At 50.1% G+C, this 22,539-nt stretch overlaps 1 protein-coding gene across 2 annotated transcripts in view; it reads left to right on the top strand.

The window, feature by feature from the left end:
• LRFN1 (leucine rich repeat and fibronectin type III domain containing 1) overlaps positions 1 to 19,444 on the top strand; it is a 137,586-nt gene extending 118,142 nt beyond the window's left edge. For both annotated transcript variants that reach the window (XM_081922027.1, XM_081922028.1), the window contains exons 2-3: positions 3,312 to 4,707; positions 18,377 to 19,444. In XM_081922027.1, coding sequence (XP_081778153.1) covers positions 3,332 to 4,707; positions 18,377 to 19,250 — 2,250 coding nt within the window. In that variant the 5' untranslated portion in view covers positions 3,312 to 3,331 and the 3' untranslated portion in view covers positions 19,251 to 19,444. The remainder of the gene's footprint in view (positions 1 to 3,311; positions 4,708 to 18,376) is intronic.
• The last annotated feature ends 3,095 nt before the right edge of the window (positions 19,445 to 22,539 follow it).

Below are 22,539 nucleotides of genomic sequence, written 5' to 3'. Positions count from 1 at the left end.
CTCTTCGTGCCCCCTGGACCAGATCACGCCAGGCACTTCTGTCTTCCACTGCCTCCCGCAGTTTGGTCAAACTCATGCTGGTAGCTTCGAGAACACTGACCAACCATCTCGTCCTCTATTGTCCCTTTCTCCTTGCGCCCTCCATCTTTCCCAACATCAGGGTCTTTTCCAGGGAGTCTTCTCTTCTCATTAGATGGCCAAAGTCTTGGAGCCTCAGCTTCAGGATCTGTCCTTCCAGTGAGCACTCAGGGCTGGTTTCCTTCAGAATGGAGAGGTTGGATCTTCTTGCAGTCTATGGGACTCTCAAGAGTCTCCTCCAGCACCAGAATTCAAATGCATCAATTCTTCGGCGATCAGCCTTCTTTATGGTCCAGCTCTCACTTCCATACATCACTACTGGGAAAACCAGAGCTTGAACTATACGGCCCTTTGTTGGTGATGTCTCTGCTTTTTAAGATGCTGTCTAGGTTTGTCATTGGCCAGCACAGATTATCAGGACATAATTCTGACAATATAGATATATCTATATATGTATATACAGTTGCAATCAAAATTATTCACCATTGCAAATCACATTCATTATCAACATCTGTAGACTTTCAGCTGTTTGCAATGAGCAAATACAGTCATACCTCGGGTTTTTTGGGGTTACAGACCGCCGAAACCTGGAAGTACTGGAACGGGTTACTTCCAGGTTTTGGCGGTCGCGCATGCGCAGAAGTGTCAAATTGCAAGCCGCGTGTGCGCAGACATGCCGCTGCGGGTTGCGAACGTGCATCCCGCACGGATCACATTCACAACCCAAGCGTCCACTGTAGTGAGTTGCATTTTCAGCTGAAATTGGGGAAAACCGCTCAAAGCCTCCGTAGAGTTGAGCCATTTCAATTGCTTCTGTTTGCTTTGCTCATTGCAAACAGCTGAAAGTCTGTACATTTTGATAATGAACCTGATTTGCAATGGGAGGGGGTTAATAATTTCGATTGCAGCTGTATTTCATGTTTGATGCATACACCATTCTTTCCCCCACCCCTTTAAAAATTATTTCATTATTACTATATTATTGCACTTTCCAGCCAAGACCATGATACATGCAGGTCCCGCTATAAAACGCAATGCGTTTGCAGGAAATTGTTCGTTAGGCGGGCGTTCGCGTAACAAGTCAGCGATTCCGATTGATTCCTATGCAGGAATTGCTAATGCGTTCCCAACCACGAATGTGGACCCCAAAATGAGAAATGGGAAACTCAGGGAAACCGTCTGAAACTGTGCAGAAGTGAAACAAGGAAGGGGCAAATACTCCCTTATTTTTCTGATCCCACCATGGTTTCCATCGAAACAGCTTCCGCAGACCAGAAAAACACAAAAAAGTGAGGTTTGTTTAAGGCTGATCAGTGCTTTTTTCCTGGGGGGACGCATACCCCTTGACATTTTGTGAATCTAAGTTTGGCCTCATCAAGGGGCAGTATTTCAATATGAGTAGGAAAATGAGAATACCCCTAAACATTTTTTTAAAAGAAAAGAAAAGCACCGATTATCTGTTTACAGTACGATATGCAAGCCCAGGTGTTTGGATATCTGAACCTGCAGTGTGTATAGCAAAGTTTGGGTACTAATTCTTTGTGTTCAGATAAATGAATATTCGCACGAGTGTTTGCATAGCGGGAATTTCGTGTACATCAAACAGCAAAGGGGGGGGGCAGGAGAGACCGTTAAAATAAAGTGAGTAGATTAAATATTGTGCTTTGCATTGTCATTCCACAATGTAAAAGCAGAGTCCACCTCTCAATAAATTTGCTTTCTTGAGTTTTATATATTGTGTTTTATCATTAAGCTACTTTGCCAGGTTTTCCTTAACCAATCAGTTATAATGGGTGGGGTCTTTATTTTCAACTTTTTGTGCAATGGACTATTTTGCTGTGGTTAGCGTGCAAATTTTGAATAACAGCTTGCACATCATCCCTAGCTAACAGGACCAGTGGTCAGGAATGATGGGAATTGTAGTCCCAAAACATCTGGAGGGCCGAGTTTGGGGATGCCTGTTCTTAACTTTCAGCAGCAAAATAATAATAATACCTGTAATGGTTCTAGGGGTTGCTCGTGCGTAAGTTACCACCACTCCTGGCTAGGTTACCTGGTTGAACCCTTTCTGTCTGGACAGCCTCTCACCCGTGGCTGTCTCAGTCGCTGGCAGAATCCGTCAGTGGGCGTTTCTTGAACTTCTTCCAGCAAAGAAGTTCTTTGACGCCAAGTCTCCTCCTACTCTCCCTGCGCGGAAGTCTTCTGCGCAGGGAGCGTGTGGGCAGTGGAGGACCCGTGCTCTCTCCGGTGAAGAGTCCTGGAGCCTCCTCTCCGATTCCCCCATCTGCCCCCCTTCTCCACTGGTGTTACGCTGATTTCCTTCCCCAGCACTTGCCACATGAATGTATTTGGGCTCGTGTTCACATTAGTGTGCCCAGAACAATTCATTGAACTGTTTAACATGTGCATATGGACTCTCCTTAAGAGCAGGGAGGTGTTACCTCTTGCCCTCGCTAACACCTACTCCAAGATCTTGTAGTTGAACCAGCATGCTTTTAGTTCAGCCAGAAGAGAAGGGATTTATACAGTATATAGCTAGTTTAAGGGGGCGCGGGTGGTGCTGTGCGTTAAACCACAGAGCCTAGGACTTGCCGATCAGAAGGACGGCGGTTCGAATCCCCGCGACGGGGTGAGCTCCCATTCTTCCGTCTCAGCTCCTGCCAACCTAGCAGTTCGAAAGCACCTCAAAGTGCAAGTAGATAAATAGGTACCATTCCAGTGGGAAGGTAAACGGCGTTTCCGTGTGCTGCTCTGGTTCGCCAGAAGCAGCATAGTCATGCTGGCCACATGACCCGGAAGCTGTACGCCGGCTCCCTCGGCCAATAAAGCGAGATGAGTGCTACAACCCCAGAGTCGGTCACGACTGGACCTAATGGTCAGGGGTCCCTTTACCCCTTTACCTTTAGCTAGTTTAAGATACTGCTCTGTTCCCATTCTCTGCTGCAGACTAGCTTAGCCAGGTGCCTTAGATCTGAGTCTAATGGAACTATGGCAACCAGACCAGAAAAAGAGGACATGTCCTGGAAAAAGTGGACATTTGGCAACCCTGCCTTTAGTCTTCACAACTCCCTCACAGTGGCAAGAGCCACCAAGAAGTGTTGCTACACTCATGAGGCCTGGCACTCCTGAGCAGACCTTGTTTGTTCTGATAAAGTTAACGTCACTTCTTCCGTGTGATTCATTGCCGACACGCTTGTGTCCCCGACTGACGCCTCTCTCCCTTCCCTCCGCAGGTACGGCGTGTGCCGGTACGATGGAAAAGTTTTTCCTGCCTCTTCTGATGCTTGGCACCATGGCGAAAGCTCAGCACTGCCCCGGCCGATGCATCTGCCAGAACATCTCCCCGACGCTGACCATGTTGTGTGCCAAGACGGGCCTCCTCTTTGTCCCGCCCACCATCGACCGGCGGACGGTGGAGCTGCGCCTGACGGACAACTTCATCACCGTCATCCGCCGCAAGGACTTCTCCAACATGACCAGCCTGGTGCACCTCACTCTCTCGCGCAACACCATCAGCCAGATCCTGCCCTACGCCTTCTCTGACCTGCGTGCCTTAAGGGCATTGCACATGAACAGCAACCGCTTGGCCGCCCTGAAGAACGAACACTTCCGCGGGCTGGGCAACCTGCGCCACCTCATCCTGGGCAACAACCAGATCAGCCACATTGAGCCTTCTGCCTTTGACGAGTTCCTCTCCACCGTGGAGGACCTGGACCTCTCCTACAACAACCTGGAGACGCTGCCCTGGGAAGCCATCGGGCAGATGGTGACCCTCAACACCTTGACGTTGGACCACAACCTCATCGACCACATCGCCGAGGGAACCTTCTCCCAGCTGCAGAAGCTGGTCCGGTTGGACATGACCTCCAACCGGCTGCAGAAGCTGCCCCCGGACAACCTCTTCTTGAGAGCCCAAGTGTTGGCCAACGTGCGTGGGACTCACCCGTCCACCTTGACCATCAGCTTTGGAGGCAACCCGCTCCATTGCAACTGCGAGCTCCTCTGGCTCCGTAGGTTGACCCGAGAGGATGACCTGGAGACCTGCGCTTCGCCGGAACACTTGATGGACAAGTATTTCTGGTCCATCCCGGAGGAGGAGTTCATCTGTGAGCCCCCGCTCATCACGCGCCAATACTCCTCCAAGGCCTTCATCATGGAAGGGCAAGGCGTCAGCCTCAAGTGCAAGGCGGTGGGAGACCCCGAGCCCTCCATCCACTGGATCGCCCCCGACGGCAAGCTGATCCACAACACCACCCGCACGACGGTCTTCGAGAACGGGACCCTGGAAGTTCTCATCACCACCTTGAAGGACAACGGGGTCTTCAACTGCATCGCCTCCAACGCTGCCGGCGAGGCCACGGCTCCCGTCGAGATCTGCATTGTCCCGCTCCCCTTGCTGGTCAACAACACGGGTCACATGAAGGAGCCCGACCCCGGCTCGTCGGACATCACCACCTCTGCCAAATCGGGCGCCAACGACACCAAGAACCACCTGGACAAGAGGATCGTGGCGGCTGACCTGACGTCCACCTCAGTGGTCATCCACTGGCCGTCTGAACGGCACATCCCTGGCATCCGTATGTACCAGATCCAGTACAACAGCTCCCTGGATGACTCTCTGGTTTACAGGCGAGTGACGTGGGTCGGGGCCCGTTGCACCGTTCGAGTTGCTGCGCTGTGGTCGGGGCAGTGTCCATGGCTGCCACGTGGATGGACTTATGGGCTGGGGCTTGTATTGCCATTGGGTATTAATGGGTGGGTGTGGGTGGATGGGTGTGGAGATAATAATAATAATAATTTATTATTTATACCCTACCCATCTGTCTGGGTTTCCCCAGCCACTCTGGGAGGCTCCCAACAGAATATTAAAAACATGATAAAACCTCAAACACTACAAACTTTCCTAAACAGGGCTGCCTTGAGATGTCTTCTAAAAGTCAAGTAGTTTTTTTATTATCTTGACATCTGGCAGGAGGGCGTTCCACAGGGAGGGTGCCACTACTGAGAAGGCCTTCACTTCTCACAGGGAGGAAACTGCCAGAAGGCCCTTGGAACTGGACAGTAGTGGCTGGGCTGAACGATGGGGATGGAGACGCTCCTTCAGATATACAGGACCAAGGCCATTTAGGGCTTTCAAGGTCAGCACCAACACTTGGAATTGTGCTGGGAAACGTACTGGGAGACAATGCAGCTCTCTCAGGACCGGTGTTATATGGTCTCGGCGGCCGTTCCCAGTCCCCAGTCTAGCTGCCGCATTCTGGATTAGTTGTAGTTTCCAGGTCACCTTCAAAGGTAGCCCCACGTAGAGCGCATTGCAGTAGTCCAAGCGAGAGATAACTAGAGCATGCACCTCTCTGGCCAGACAGTCTGCGGGCAGGGAGGGTCTCATCCTGCATACCAGATGGAGCTTTCAGGACCAGTCTTTCAGGACCAGTATTATATGGTCTCAGCAGCCACTCCCAGTCACCAGAGAGAGAGAGAAAACAATGTGGTGCTAGAATTTATCTTCATATAGGAACAGAGTTGTGGAGATGTTGAAGTTGCAGTGATCTATCATGTGAGTTTCCAGCCGGAGGGCTCACTAGGGAGTTGAAATGTATTGAGGTTTTGAAATTGCTCTGCCTCTTCTGAAGTATGGAATCATACTGTTGTGAAGTTGGAAGGGACCCCCAGGGGTCATCCAGCCCAACCCCCGCCACGCAGATAAAGGTAAAGGGACCCCTGACCATTAGGTCCAGTCGTGGCCGACTCTGGGGTTGCGGCGCTCATCTCTCTTTATTGGCCGAGGGAGCCGGCGTACAGCTTCCGGGTCATATGGCCAGCATGAGTAAGCCGCTTCTGGCGAACCAGAGCAGCGCACGGAAACGCCGTTCACCTTCCCGCCCGAGCTGCACCTATTTATCTACTTGCACTTTGAGGTGCTTTTGAACTGCGAGGTTGGCAGGAACAGGGACTGAGCAAAAGGAGCTCACCCCGTCACGGGGATTTGAACCGCTGACCTTCTGATCGGCAAGTCCTGGGCTCTGTGGTTTAACCCACAGCGCCACCCGCAGGTATCACAGCGAAATAATCCCTGACAGATGGCCATCCAACCTCTGCTTATAAACCTCCAAGGAAGGAGAGCCCACCAGCTCCCAGGGGAGTCCGTTCCACCAGGAAGTTCTTCCTAACTTTGAGTTGGGATCTCCTTCTTGTCATTGCAATCTGTTGGTTCAGGTCGTTCCCTCCAGAGCAGCAAAAAACAAGCTTGCTCCATCTTCCACGGGACAGCCCTTCAGGTATTTGAAGACATCTATCACGGGATGTGATAAATGCGGGTGGTGCTGCGGGTTAAACCACAGAGCCTAGGACTTGCAGATCAGAAGGTTGGCAGTTCAAATCCCCGCGACGGGGTGAGCTCCCGTTGCTCGGTCCCTGCTCCTGCCAACCTAGCAGTTCGAAAGCACACCAGTGTAAGTAGATAAATAGGTACCACTCCGGCGGGAAAGTAAACGGTGTTTCCGTGCGCTGCTCTGGTTCGCCAGAAGCGGCTTAGTCATGCTGGCCACATGACCCGGAAGCTGTTCGCCGGCTCCCTTGGCCAGTAAAGCGAGACGAGCGCCGCAACCCCAGAGTCGGCCACGACTGGACCTAATGATCCGGGGTACATTTACCTTTTTATCACGGCATGTAATAAATGCGGGTGGCACTATGGGTTAAACCACAGAGCCTAGGACTTGCCGATCAGAAGGTCAGCGGTTCGAATCCCTGCGATGGGGTGAGCTCCCGTTGCTTGGTCCCTGCTCCTGCCAAACTAGCAGTTCAAAAGCACATCAAGTGCAAGTAGATAAATAGGTTCCACTCCAGCGGGAAGATAAATGGCATTTCTGTGCGCTGCTCTGGTTCGCCAGAAGCAGCTTAGTCATGCTGGCCACATGACCTGGAAAAATTGCAGACAAACGCCAGCTCCCTCGGCCAGTAAAGCAAGATGAGCGTCGCAGCCCCAGAGTCGTTTACAACTGGACTTAACTGTCAGAGGTCCCTTTACCTTTTTTATCATGGCATCTCTTAGTCTTCTGAGAGACACGCCATTGAACGTAGGGACTGAGCAACGTCCCAGTCAAGTCTCCAAAGAAGTCTACCTAAGTGAGATCAGCCCTGCGATTTAATTATTTTAGGTTCTTCTGAATGCCTGAGCTATAGTTTCCCGCCATGCATTATTCCATACAGTTGTCTGAGCTTTTACTCAGAAGTAAACCCCACCGACTTGAGTGGGACAGACTTTGTAGCTTGTCCTGCAGCCTGCCAGCACAGCCCCACCTTGTGCACTTCTACTCCAAAGTAAGCCCAACAGAGTCCCATTGGGCCTACTCCCAAGTAAGCATGCGCAGGCTCGCAGCCCAAATCCATGCAGGTTTTGATCGGCGCACAGCTATTGTTAAATTTCTCGCCGTGTTATGGCATTAGGGATAATCATATGTATTTACAATCTTACGAGTAATTTGACTTAATTATCGTTATGTGGGATGCTAATTTTTGGTGGGTGTTTTTTTAATAGTTATTATTGTTTTCGTAATGGGCTGCCTTCAGCGCTGGCAACAAAGGAAGGGTAGCATAGAAAAAGATTAATATAAATGAATAAATAAGGCAGGGGAAGGATCTCAGGAAATGTTTTTGCTGGGGAAATGATTTGAAAGTGGGAAGGTGTTTGCAGGAGCTGGGTGAACAGAGGGGAGCGGGAACAGAGCAGGCATTCCCAACCTTCGGCCCCCCACATGTTTTGGACTACAATTCCCATCATCCCTGACCACTGGTCCTGTTAGCTAGGGATCATGGGATTTGTAGGCCAAAACATCTGGAGGGCTGCAGGTTGGGGGTGCCTGGCACAGAGAGTGAGGTTGGTGAGAGTGCTGCTGATAACCCCAAGGTTGCAGGTTCGATCCCTGTAAGGGACAGCTGGATATTCCTTTCTTTTCTTTTCTTTTCTTTGAATTTATTATTTCTTTTTTGTTTTCAAAAATTTTTATCGCTTTCCACATTTATCACATAGAGGAGGAAAAAGAAAACATTACAAAACACACAACAGGAAAAGGAAAAAGAAAAGAAAAAAAGGAAAACACAAAACAAAATTCTTACTTCAAATCTCTAATTCTCTTTACATTGATAACTGACTTCCTCAAATCTCCTCTGACTGAATTTCATTTTAACCCCTGTATAGCAGTTCTCCAAATTCATATTTCTAATAATATTCACTCCTTTCATTTACTGTCCTCATCTCTGTTATTAATATTCTAATCCTTAATATTACTACCACCTATTCGTATCCTGCCCCTAAGCCTATTTTTTACTTCCAAGAATTTTCTACTTATCTTATATCACAATATTTAGCTAAATATTCTTTAAATTTCTTCCAATCCTCTTGTGTCTCCTCTTCCTTCTGGTCGCGGATTCTTCCAGTCAGGTCGGCCAGCTCCAAAGAAGTCCAACATCTTCATCTGCCAATCTTCTATTGTTGGTATTTCTTGCGATTTCCAATTTTTGGCTAATAAAAGCCTTGCCATTTTCTTTGAATTTATTATTTCATTAAATTGCGAAACAGCTTACAAATAAATAAATAACGACAACAGAAAGGAATGCAACAGAATGCAACAATGCAACATAAATCACGTAAAATCCTATAGAATAGTTAAGAAATTAAGCAATTAAAAATTACCAGTGAAACAATCAGAATCTATGAACCGCGGTGAACCAAGCAACTAAAAAGATAAGCTAACCAGCCCAAGAACAACAAAAGTCCTATTGTAGGATTCGCAGAGTACAACAATATTCATAAATTATGAACTAACGAAATAGCAACCCAAAAATAAGCTAAGCAGCGCTGGATTCACACACTCCCCACTCCTTTGACTCACAATCTTAATCTCATTTGTTCTCATAGAATCATAGAATTGGAAGAGACCACAAGGGCCATCGAGTCCAACCCCCTGCCAAGCAGGAAAGACCATCAGAGCACTCCTGACATATGGTTGTCAAGCCTCTGCTTAAAGACCTCCAAAGAAGGAGACTCCACCACACTCCTTGGCAGCAAATTCCACTGTCAAACAGCTCTTACTGTCAGGAAGTTCTTCCTAAGGTTTAGGTGGAATCTTCTTTCTTGTAGTTTGGATCCATTGCTCCGTGTCCGCTTCTCTGGAGCAGCAGAAAACAACCTTTCTCCCTCCTCTCTGTGACATCCTTTTATATATTTGAACACGGCTATCATATCACCACTTAACCTCCTCTTCTCCAGGCTAAACATGCCCAGCTCCCTTAGCCGTTCCTCATAAGGCATCGTTTCCAGGCCTTTGACCATTTTGGTTGCCCTCCTCTGGACACGTTCCAGTTTGTCAGTGTCCTTCTTGAACTGTGGTGCCCAGAACTGGACACAGTACTCCAGGTGAGGTCTGACCAGAGCAGAATACAGCGGCACTATTACTTCCCTTGATCTAGATGCTATACTCCTCTTGATGCAGCCCAGAATGGCATTCAAAGACACATGCACATTCCTGCATTGCCCGGGGTTGGTCTAGATGACCCTCGGGTTCCCTTCCAACTCTACAGCTCCATGATTCTATGATTTTGCATGCAGAGCAGGTGCTCCACCACTGACCCACCAGCACGTTCCCCTCCATTTGCCTCCCCGAGGAGATTCCCCGCTTTGACGACCCTGCACATCTTATCTCCTCCGCTCCTGCCACCTTGCAGCCATCTCTCGGGAAGGGGAGAGCAGGAGAGGTGGAACAGCTGCTCATACTGGGATTCCCTGCCAGGAATTGTCACAAAACCAGCAATAAGATTAAAGCAGAGTTCAGGCGCAGAGGCAAGGAAGTAGCCATGAAAGAAGCCTCAAAGACCTTCTCCTTCTGTGCTCAGCATGGCAGCACTAGAATCAGAGAACTGAGGATCATCTGTTCCAACCCCTGCAAGGCAGGAATCTTTCGCCCAATGCGGGGATTGAACCCATAACCTTTAGATTTTTCTTCTTCTTTGGCGATCCCTCATAGCCAACTAAGATTGTCTTCCATAAACACGGCCTTAACAGTGACTGTGGAGGCCAATTCTGGACCCACACATCCTTCCGCAGTGGGGACATAGGTTTCCAGGCGGGAGTTGATCACGGTGTGGATTTGCCAAGTGTGCCTTCCTCTTTGCACGTTTCTCCCTTGCGTCCTGAGTTCGAGTGTCATCAAAGCCCAGGACACCTTTGGTCAAGGCTGTTCTCCAACTGGAGCGCTCGCAGGCCAGTGTTTCCCAATTGTTGGTGTTTATACTACATTTTTTTTAGATTTGCCTTGAGACAGTCTTTAAACCTCTTTTGTTGACCACCAGCATTCTGCTTTCCATTTTTAAGTTGGGAATAGAGTAGTTTCTTTGGAAGACGATCATCAGGCATCTGCACAACAATGACCAGTCCAATGAAGTTGATGTTGAAGAATCATTGCTTCAACACAAGTGATCTTTGCTTCTTCCAGTACACTGGTATCAGTTCGCCTATCTTCCCAAGTGATGTGTAAAATTTTCCGGAGACACCGTTTATGGAATCTTTCGAGGAGTTGGAGATTGCATTTATAAGTGGTTTATGTTTTACTAGCCTACAGTAAGGTTGGTAGTACAATAGCTTTGTAAACAAGAATTTTGGTTTCCCTGCGAATGTCCCGGTCCTCAAACACTCTGCACTTCAATCGGGAGAAATCCAAATTTGCAGAGCTCAGGCGATGCTGGATTTCAGCATCAATGTCGGCCCTTGTGGAAAGATAACTGCCCAGGTAGGAGAAGTGATCAACATTTTCCAACGTTGCACCATTGAGTTGGATTGAGTTGGATGTAGGGGAATTGAACCTGCAACCTTGGCACGATTAGCCAACTGAGCTATCCAGTTGTCTAGAACTGGGGGAGGACTGTGGCTCAGTGGTTAGAGCCCCTGCCTTGCTCACCCAAAGTCCCAGGATCAATCCCCAGCAGCACAGACTCGTAGAAGCACCTGAAACATCATCTGGTCCAACTCCCTGCGATGCAGAAGTAGCTACTCCAGGAAAGCCAGGTAGAGAGCCCTGTTTTAAATCCCATAGAGACTCCGTTGGTCCATGTATACAGTACCGAGTTGGATATACCGATGGACTGACTTTGCTATAACACATAGCTGTCAACCGTCCCTTATTTGGCGGGAAACTCCCTTATCCCAGCACAGTTTCCTGCTGCTGTCCCTTACTGATGATGTCCCTTCAATTTCCCGGGTTTCATGCTCGACCAACTCAGGGTCCTCTGCCGCGCGAGAGAGCACGCGCACACGAGCTGCCGCGTCTCCATCTCTCCCTTTTCCCCCTCAGTGGCGCGTCGGGTGGCGGTGGCCGGGCAGGCAGCACCTCTCTTGCGAGACTTCCGCTGCGCTGCCAGGGGAGCTGGAGGCGGCAGCGGCGGAGGCGGCCTGAGAGAGGAGGAAGAGGAGGGGATGGGGAGAGACGCAGAAGGGCGGCACTTCAGCGGCTGCCACGGCGCAGCAACCGCCTCATGCCGGGCTCACGGGCGGCGTGGGTGAGAGTCTCCCTCCCGCCCTCCCTCTCAGTCAGGGAAGGACCGATGGAACTCCTTGTGCCAGGACGACGGCAGCCCCGACGTGCTGCTTAGCATCCGCTCCAACCAGTACAGCATCTTAATGTAGTGATTTCCCCCTCTGCATCCCTTTCATAACTCTATTTTTATAGTTCAATTTTTTCTGTCAATCCTACCAATGTATGTAACACTTGACAATCGCTTTTCAACTAAATTATAAACTTTCCCCGTTCTTTATTAAAGACGTCCTCTTCCTGGTTTCTAATTCTGCCTGTAAGCTTTGCCATCTCGATGTCGTTCATCAGTTTTGTCTGCTCCTCTTCTTGGGTGGGAGTTGTAGACCCTTAGGAGCATCTAGTCCAACCCCCTGCAAAACACAGTCAGTGGCAGCCAGAGCAGCATGGCTCCATCAGTGCCGGATTTCTGTGTGAGCTAAGCAAAATCCCTTATTTTGGCTGCTGATCCCTTATTTTCGAGGCTGCTGGTCCCTTATTTTCAGATCTGTAAATTGACAGCTATGCTATAAGGTCACCTCCTAGGTTCACAGTAAATCATCCTTCTATTCAGAATTGAGATTTTAGTGCATTTTTAGGGGGAGTGTGGTAGCTCAGAACACCTGCCTTTGCAAGCCAACAGTTCCAGGTGTCATTTCTGGCTGTTTGCCAGCTGTTCTGTTGGAAATTTCAACTGCGGTGGCTAAGTAGAACCTCCTTCGATAGGCACAGTGCACCTCAGAGGGCCAGATGGCAACAAACTTCAGGAAACGGCTGTGACTTTCAGGAGCAGCTTGTAGGCATCTCAGAGGCATTGGGGGGGCACCTGCCAGAAACAGTATCTTGCCTGGATTTTATGTGCAGCTGAGGTGTTGGCTGTGCCTGATGTCACAGCAGACCAGTCTTCGCCAACTTGGGGCATATTGCCCAGTCAGCTGCAACCGTGGTTTATCAGCCACCTTTGATACCATCAACCAGAAGGACCGTCTAGAGGAGCTGGGAGCTGGGGGCACTGTTATACAGTGGTTCCACTCCTTCCTCCTGGGCCATGTCCAGAAATTGGTGGTGGGGGACGAGTGTTCAGACCCCTGGGCTCTCAGCTGTGGGGTGCCTCAGGGTTCCATCCTCTCCCCCATGCTTTTTAACATCTACATGAAGCCGCTGGGAGAGATCATCAGGGGGTTTGGGCTGGGTGTTCATCAGTATGCGGATGATACCCAGCTCTACCTCTCTTTCAAATTAGAACCAGTGAAGGTCCTGTGTGAGTGCCTGGAGGTGGTTGGTGGGTGGATGGCGGCTAATGGATTGAGGTTGAATCCTGACAAGACAGAAGTACTATTCTTGGGGGACAGGGGGCGGGCTGGTGTGGAGGACTCCCTGGTCCTAAATGGGGCAACTGTGCCCCTGAAGGACCAGGTGTGCAGCCTGGGAGTCATTTTGGATTCACAGCTGTCCATGGAGGTGCAGGTCCACTCTGTGTCCAGGGCAGCTGTCTCCTAGCTCCATCTGGTACGCAGGATGAGACCCTCCCTGCCCGCGGACTGTCTCGCCAGAGTGGTGCATGCTCTAGTTATCTCCCACTTGGACTACTCCAATGCACTCTACGTGGGGCTACCTTTGACCCAGGAAACTACAACTGATCCAGAATGCAGCAGCTAGACTGGTGACTGGGGTCGGCAGCCGAGACCACATAACACCAGTCCTGAAAGACCTACATTGGCTCCCAGTACGTTTCCAAGCACAATTCAAAGTGTTGGTGCTGACCTTTCAAGCCCTAAACAGCTTCGGCCCAGTATGCACCACTCTGGCAAGTCTGTAGGCAGGGAGAGTCTCATCCTGCGTACCAGACGGAGCTGGTAAACAGCTGCCCTGGACACAGAATGGACCTGCACCACCGACAGAAGCCACAGGTAGCCTTCTCCTCCCAGAATTTGTCCAATCCTCTTGGAGGCAGTTTCCCAAGGACATGGGGAAAAGCTTGCCCCTTCTCTCCCAATGATTAATTCACCCGTTCCAGAGGCGCCATGTTCCTGCAGTGGGAGACAGATGTGGAGACCCAGCGAGACCCTGGTGTGGAGGCCCAGATACCTTGTTTCTTTGAAGGCTGACGCCGGCTAATCCTTTCCGCTGGCAGGATGATGGATCCAGCTCTCTCCCCTCCCTGGCTGGATCGATCCATCTTCCCGCCAGGTCGCCTGGGCCACGTGCGATCTGTGTGTCGCCCCCCACCCCCGACATATCTTCTCCCCCTCCATCCTGTCTTTCCCACCCCCAGAAAATTGCAGCTGTTGGCGACACGGTTCTATAATTCTTGGCTAATTGCCTGCTGCTCCTCAGGCCTCTCTATCACTCGCTCCTGCTAATAAATGGGAACTAATCGAGTGCTCTGCAGAAGTGCGGCACTTCAGCAGTCTGTGGACCACTTTGCAAGCCCCCCCCCCCGCCTCTCCCGCCCGGATCCTCTGCATCCCTCGCCTACCAGGGCGCACAGTAAGGTGCTGAGCATCTGTTTTCTCCTGCCCTACCTCTGTTTTATTTCACTTTATTTTTTATTTATTTGGGGATTTTTTTTTCAAATTACAGCTTTACAATCACATATCCAACATACTGGTGGGACGCAGGTGGCGCTGTGGGTTAAAACACAGAGCCTAGGACTTGCCGATCAGAAGGTCGGCGGTTCGAATCCCCACTACGGGGTGAGCTCCCGTTGCTCGGTCCCTGCTCCTGCCAACCTAGCAGTTCAAAAGCACGTCAAAGTGCAAGTAGATAAATAGGTACCGCTCCGGCAGGAAGGGAAATGGCGTTTCCGTGCGCTGCTCTGGTTCACCAGAAGCGGCTTAGTCATGCTGGCCACATGACCCGGAAGCTGTACGCCGGCTCCCTCGGCCAGTAAAGCGAGATGAGCGCCGCAACCCCAGAGTCGGCCACGACTGGACCTAATGGTCAGGGGTCCCTTTACCTTTGCCTTATCCAACATACAATATCATCACCATCACCATTATTATTATTATTATTATTATTATTTCTATACTGCCCTATAAAGTGGTGCCTCGCAAGACGAAATTAATCCGTTCCGTGAGGCTCTTCGTATAGCGGTTTTTTTGTCTTGTGAAGCAAGCCCATTGACAGCTTAGCGGATTAGTGCTATTAGCGGTTTAGCGGCTTTTAGCGACTTATCAGCTTAGCGGATCAGCTGATAAGCGGTTTAGCTGCTTAGAAAAAGGGGGGGAACCGCAGGAACTCGCAAGACTTTTTCGTCTTGCGAAGCAACCCCATAGGGAAATTCGTTTTGCGAAGCGCCTCCAAAACGGAAAACCCTTTCATCTAGCGGGTTTTCCGTCTTGCGAGGCGTTCGTCTTGTGGGGCACCACTGTACCCGAAGGTCTCAGGGCGGTTCACATAAAATATCAAATACAGTCATACCTCGTGTTACAGCCGCTTCAGGTTGCGTTTTTTCACATTACAGACTGCCGAAACCCGGAAGTACCGGAACGGGTTACGTCCAGGTTTCGGCGTTCGCTCTTTGCGCATGCGCAGAAGCACCGAATCGCAGGTGAAGGTTGCGAACGCTGCAGGTTGCAAATGTGCATTCCGCACAGATCACATTCGCAACCCGAGCATCCGCTGTACATAAAATCAAAACAGCCCAACAATAATCAAAACCCCAAAGACCCAGCATTTTTAAAAAGGGTATAGGATGTAGATCGAATCAGGCAAAGGCCTGTTTGAAAAGGAACCTTTTTGCCTGGCGCCTAAAGGTGTATAGTGAAGGTGCCAGGTAAACGTCCCTGGGGAGAGCATTCCACAGACAGGGAGCCACTGTAGAAAAGGCCCCGTTCTCATTTTGACGCCCTCCGGACCTCTTGCAGAGGAGGCACACGAAGAACATAAAAACAAGATTAAAGGAATCTCCTGGACTTCCCCCTTCCGATCTATTATTAGTCATTTCCTCCTGCATCTTTTATAATAATCCAAATCTTTTACATCTCCATTATTTCCACAATTCAACATTGAACTACAAGTGTTATTCCAATCCTACTAACAATTTTAACTGTTTACAATGGTTTTACAGATAATTTCCCCTTTCTTTATTTAAATTTCTGATTCTTCCAGTCATTTTTGCCATTTTGGCATAATCCATCATCTTCATCAGCCGTTCCTCTCCGGTCGGGACTTTATCTTCTTTCCATCTCTGGGCCTATAATATTCACGTAAACATGGTTGCATACATAAATAAACTTTTCCGCTCCCTTGGGATTTCGGCACCTAAAATTCCTAAAAGAAAGGCTTCGGTGTTAATTTAAGAAAAAGTTATTTTCAACATTTTCCCCCCAATACATTATATATCATTTCCCAACTCCGTTTTAAGGAAAGATGCCAGGTAGGGTTAGAATCATGGAATTGTCGAGTTGGAAGGGACCCCTGAAGGACATTTAGTCCAACCCGCTGCAATGCAGGAATCTCAGCTAAAGCATCCATGGCAGGTGACCATCCAACCTCTGCCTTAAAACCTCCAAGAATGGAAAGTTCACAAGCTCCCAAGAGAGACCATTCCACTGTCGAACAGCTCTTATTGTCGGAAAACTCTTCCTGACGTTTAGTCGGAATCTCCTTGGGTGCAATGTGAAGCCATTGGTTCGGGTCCTCTGGGCTCAGAGTGGCTGGAGCAAGCCAGTCAGATAGGAGCAATGATTCTTCAACATCAGCTTCATTGGACTGGTCATGTTGTGTGGATGCCTGATGATCGTCTTCCAAAGCAACTCCTCTATTCCCAACTTAAAAATGGAAAGCGTAATTGTTGTTGTTGTTGTTTAGTCATTTAGTCGTGTCCGACTCTTCGTGACCCCATGGACCAGAGAACGCCAGGCACCTCTGTCCTCCACTGCCTCCCTCAGTTTGGTCAAACTCAGGCTGGTAACCTCGAAGACACTATCCAACCATCTCGTCCTCTGTCGTCCCCTTCTCCTTGTGCCCTCCATCTTTCCCAACATCAGAGTCTTCTCCAGGGAGTCTTCTCTTCTCATGAGGTGGCCAAAGTACTGGAGCCTCAGCTTCACAATCTGTCCTTCCAGTGAGCACTCAGGGTTGATTTCCTTCAGTATGGAGAGGTTTGATCTTCTTGCAGTCCATGGGACTCTCAAGAGTCTATAATACTGGTGAAAGCGTAATACTGGTGGTCAACAAAAGAGGTTTAAAGACCGTCTCAATGCAAATCTTTAAAAATGTCGTATAAACACCAGCAATTGGGAAACATTGGCTTGCGAGCGCTCCAGTTGGAGAACAGCCTTGACCAAAGGTGTCCTGGGCTTTGAAGTTACTCGAACTCAGGACGCAAGGGAGAAACGTGCTAAGAGGAAGGCATGCTTGGCAAACCCTCACCGGGATCAACGCCTGCCTGGAAACCTATGTCCCCACTGTGGAAGGATGTGTGGGTCCAGAATTGGCCTCCACAGTCACTTACGGACTCACTGTTAAGACTGTGTTTATGGAAGACAATCTTACTCAAACATGAGTGATCGCCAAAGAAAAAGGATATATTATTATTATTATCATCAAGAGAAGCAGAAACAAACCTGTTCCATCTTTCATGTGACTTTAGATATTCGAGGATGGCTATCCTATCTCCTCTCAGTCTCTTTTCCAGGCTAAACATGCCCAACTCCCTCAACCGTTCCTCATATGGCTTGGTTTCCAGACCCTCAATCATCTTGCTCACCCTCTTCTGCCACCTTCCAGTATAAAAAGGGCTGTCACGTGAAAGATGGAACAAGCTGGTTTTCTCCTCCTCTGGAGGGTAGGACTCGAACCCACGGCATCAAGTTACAAGAAAGGAGATTCCGACTAAATATTACTTTCTGACAGTAAGAGCTGTTCGACAGCGGAACGGCCTCCCTTGGGATGTGCTGGACTCTCCTTCCTTGCAGATTTTTAAGCAGTGGTTGGATGGCCATCTACCATGGATGCTTGAGTTGAGATTTCTGCATTGCAGCGGGTTGGACTAGATGACCCCTGGGTCCCTTCCAACTTTACAATTCTATGATTTTGTGAAAGTTACATAATAATAATAATAATAAATTTTTATTTACACCCCACCCTTTCTGGTTCAAAAACCGGGCTCAGGGCGGATAACAACAAATTTTAAACACTTTAAAACACTTAATTATAAAGACATCATATAATACAATGTGAAAACATGAATGACAATAAAATTCAAAAATCAATTTGATAATCCCCAGGGCTAGCTGGCTGAATTGGTCCTACTTGGGCCAGCGAGGAGGCCAGGGGAGAATTAGCTGTGGGGTCTCAGAGCGGGTGATCTTCATAAAAGGGGAGGGGGAGGGAAGAGAAGGGAAGGGAAATAAAAGATCAGGCTGAATTCAAATTAAAGGCCAGGTGGAATAGCTCCGTCTTACAGGCCAAGCGGAAGGAGGTTAAATCCTGCAGGGCCCTGGTCTCCTGGGACAGAGCATTCCACCAGGTGGGAGCCATCACTGAGAAGGCCCTGGCCCCGGTGGAGGATAGTCTGATTTCCTTAGGGCCCGGGACCTCTAAACTGTGGTTATTCATGGACCTTAAGGTCCTCTGCGGGGCAGACCAGGAGAGGCGGTCCCGTAGATACGAGGGCCCTAAGCCATGCAAGAATGAGGCCCATGAGAGAGGAAGGGGTGGCTGGGTGCTGTTTCTAACCCTCAACTTGTTTGATCCCAATGTCTCCTTCTCTCCTCGCCCCCCCCCAGGATGATCCCCTCGTCCAGCAAGACCTTCCTGGTGAATGACTTGGCGGCTGGCCGGGACTACGACCTGTGCGTCCTGGCCGTCTACGACGACGGGGTGACGTCCCTGACGGCCACCCGTGTGGTCGGCTGCGTCCAGTTCACCACGGAGGGCGAGGCCACCCAGTGCCACTCGCTTCACACCCAGTTCCTGGGGGGCACCATGATCATCATCATCGGGGGCATCATCGTGGCCTCCGTCCTGGTCTTCATCATCATACTCATGATCCGGTACAAAGTCTACAGCGGGCAGGAGGAGCACAAGAAAGCCAAAGTCAGCAACGTCTACTCGCAGACCAACGGGAACCAGCCTCACGCCCACGCCCTTCCCCGCTCGGCCTCCAAGGACAAATACGAGACTCTCCAAGAAGTGGCTTCCAAGGAACCTCCTCCGAGGGGGGACGCTGCAGGAGAGGCGCCCAGCCGCCAAGACGTTGCCTTGACGGAGCTGGACAGCCGAGGAGGCTCCAAGATGGCCACCAGTCTCCAGACGGTGGCCATTTTGTCTTCTGACGAAGGGCAGGTAGAAGGTGCCCTGAGGGGCTCGACGGTTTCCTTGTGCTTGGTCAAGGACGCTGGGTCGGGGCCGCCGTTGCGGGCCAAGATGGGCGTTGGTGGCGGCTTGGTGGGATTCCCCACGCGCGAGTTGTCCAGGACTCACCATCACCGGCACTCCTTCGACGGGGACTACTCGCTGTTCCAGAGCCACAGCTACCCGCGTCGGGCACGGACAAAGCGACACATGTCCACTTCCCAATTGAACTCGGACGAGGACCCCCTGAGCCACAGGAGGGTCACTTTTAGCAGCACAGAATGGATGCTCGAAAGCACAGTCTGAAAAGCGGGGGGGCGGGGGCGGGGAGGGGGGGCGGGCGGACAGACGGACGGACAGACTTGCCGGACGCACAACTCGTTGGGGGCAGAACAACCAAGGAAGGGAGGCAGGGAAGGTGACCGGGGGGAGAGAGAGAAGCAGGTCGAAATATTCACGGGGGGCAAGGGGCGGATCCGGCCCGCCCCCCCTTTGCCCCCCAATCTTCTGCGGCGGTGCCTTAACCGAGCCACAAAGAGAGAGAGAGAGAGAGATTGAGAAGGGGAACTGAACCATGATTTTTTCACTGAAATTGGGAGAAAGTTCGGTTTCCCGGAAAGAGGGTGTTGGGAGAGAGAGAGAGAGAGATAGGGGGGCTGTGGATGGTTTTAGGGGTGCCAGTGCTCAAGAGCATTGGGAAAGGGGGAGGGGGGTTGGGGGGGCGGGAGGCCAAGGAAAGACACATATGCACAGATGACACGAAAAACTAAACAAAGATCCTTTTCTTTCTTTTTTCCCCCTTTCCTCCTCTTTATGCATTAATAACTGTTCCAATAAAAAAAAAGGAGAGAATTGGGGGGGGGGGAATTATTTCAGGAGAGAACTGAGCATAAGACCACAGAAAAACTACTACCGGGGTGGTGGTCCGACTTAAGGGAAGGGAGGGGTGGGGGGTCCCCCTTCCCATTTGCAGCACACCCCACCCCCAGGACCCACGGAGACAATATTCGGTTACTATATTTATTGTATCTGGCTGGTCTAGATAAAAAGAAATTCTGTGTTTGGTGTGTTCATTCATCGGAAAAGTCATTTGAACTCGTCGACCGACAAACCCACCCCCACCCCCGATTTCCCTGCCTTCGACCCCATTTCTGCCAGCCCACGCCTCTCTCCCCCCTCGCCCAAAATCTATGGTCCTCCATCTCAGCTGCCCCACTTCCAACATTGATGACATCCAGACCCCCCTTTCCTTTTTCCTTAACACCATTGAAATCGACCCTGTTCCCACCCCCCATTTAAAGTCATGCAAGACCCCTCCCTCCCTTCTCCCCTGCACCTCCCCCCCCCAAAATGCCTTCTTCTAACTCCTACCCAAACCATGACTCTCTTATTTCTTTTCAAGGTCAAACCCCCCAAAAAACGTTTGAGTGTTGATGAACACAAGTTTTTACATTAAAAACCTGTGCCTGCCACACCCGGCCATCGCCCTGACCTCTTTGTCCCCCCCCCCCCCGCCATCATCCATTCCCCGCCCTCCCAGTTCTCCCAGTGCCATCCAGCTCCTCTTCCTCCATCACAGGGTGTGGCTGCTTTTTCGGAGGTGATTAAATCTTTTGTGTGTGAACTGCAGCCCAGTCTGGTTTATGTTATTCCTGGGGTGGGGTGGGGACAGGATATGTACTGGGGGGGGGGGGGTTGGAAGTGGTGGCAAACAGGTCCAAGGAAGCCCAGGGAAAGCTGCGTTCAATTTCAATCTAATGCATTTTGCCAGAATCGGAGAACTGTAGAGATGAACGAGACCCCAGGGGTTCATCTAGTCCAGCCCCCTGCAATGCGGGAATCTCGGCCCAAGAATCCCTGCCACACAACCTCTTGTTTCATAGCCTCCAACGAAGCAAAGTCCATCACCTCCCCAGGTCTTCTGTTCCACTGTCAAATAGCTCTCATTGTTGGAAACTTTTTCGTGATACGGTGGTACCTTGGTTGTCGAACTTAATCCGTTCCAGGAGTCCGTTCGACTCCCAGAGCCGTTCAAAAACCAAGGCATTGTTGTAACCAAAATCTGCCCCTTTTCCCTTGTGGGGTATCCAAGAGCCCATATAGAGTCCTTACATAGGTTCCCTATTGGTAGAAGAAGAAAATAACAGAGGCCAACCAGAGAATATTGAGAAGCAAAGCAGCTGGTAAGCCTGATCTTTATTGATCTGTTGCAACAGGGTGCTCCCCTCACACGCAGGAAAGGAGGAACCCAGAACAATGGCGCGCAAGGCCTTATAAAGACTTCTGAAATTGCCACCCTGTAGATCAAGACCACCCCCCGAAACATCATACATACATCACAGAAGGGGTGTAACCTAAGACCATCACTCAGATACATCATACTTACATCGCAGAAAAGGTGGTCTACAACAGAAATTTGAATGTTGTCTTTCCTGTTTGCCAGGTTATCCGATTGCCTTTCCTGATAGTGTGTCACCCATTAAAATGCTGATTATTCAATTCCTGGGAAGGCTCCCTGACCCCCTCCCTCCTGGCAGGGAAAACATTTGGTCAGTTTGGGAATCAAAAAGGTTTCAGGTCCGTCTTCCTGGGCTGATCCATGTACGTGCTTGGTTGGTACACTTGAGAACATTACCATATATCTAAGACCTCAAAATTCCTATCATAGCGTGGCTTCCTGTTGTCTTTGTCCATGGAGTTTTCTTGGCAGGGATACTGGAGTGGCTTGCCAGTTCCTCCTCCAGGTGGACCACATTTGGTCAAAACTCTCCACTATGACCTGTCCATCTTGGGTGGCCCTGCATGGCATAGCTCATAGCTTCTCTGAGTTATTCAAGCCCCTTCACCACGGCAAGGCAGGTGATCCATGAAGGGGATAGATCCAACCGATCCATTCTTAAGGAAATCAGCCCTGAGTGCTCACTGGAAGGACAGATCCTGAAGCTGAGGCTCCAAGACTTTGGCCACCTCATGAGAAGAGAAGACTCCCTGGAAAAGACCCTCGTGTTGGGAAAGATGGAGGGCACAAGGAGAAGGGGACGACAGAGGATGAGATAGTTGGACAGTGTTCTTGAAGCTACCAGCATGAGTTTGATCAAACTGCGGGAGGCAGTGGAAGACAGGAGTGCCTGGCGTGCTCTGGTCCAGGGGGTCACGAAGAGTTGGACATGACTAAACGACAACAAAGCTGTTTTTGGAAGCCGAATGTCCGACGCGGCTTCCGATTGAGTGCAGCCAATTGGAAGCCACATCGGACGTTTGGCTTCCAAAAACAGTTCACAAACCAGAACGCCTGCGGTGTTCGGGAGCCTGTTTGTTCGGGAGCCAAGCTGTTTGACAACCAAGGTACCACTGTATCAGTTGTCATCTCTGTTCTTGCAGATTGAATACACTGGTTCAGGTCCTCCCCTCCAGAGCCATTTAAAGACGGCTCTCATATCTCCTGTTGGTCTCCTCTTCTCCAGGCTAAACAGACCCAGCTCCCTCAACCATTCCTAACAAGGCTTGGCTTCCAGACTCTCCTCTGCACACCTTCCAGCCTGGCAATATCCTTCTTTGACTGCAGTGCCCAGATGATGTGCCCAGTTCACAGTGT

This window comes from Podarcis melisellensis (genome assembly GCF_964234715.1).
Source record: "Podarcis melisellensis genome assembly, chromosome: 8".
In the NCBI taxonomy this organism is placed as follows: domain Eukaryota; kingdom Metazoa; phylum Chordata; class Lepidosauria; order Squamata; family Lacertidae; genus Podarcis; species Podarcis melisellensis.
This window is presented reverse-complemented; position numbering and strand designations above follow the sequence as displayed.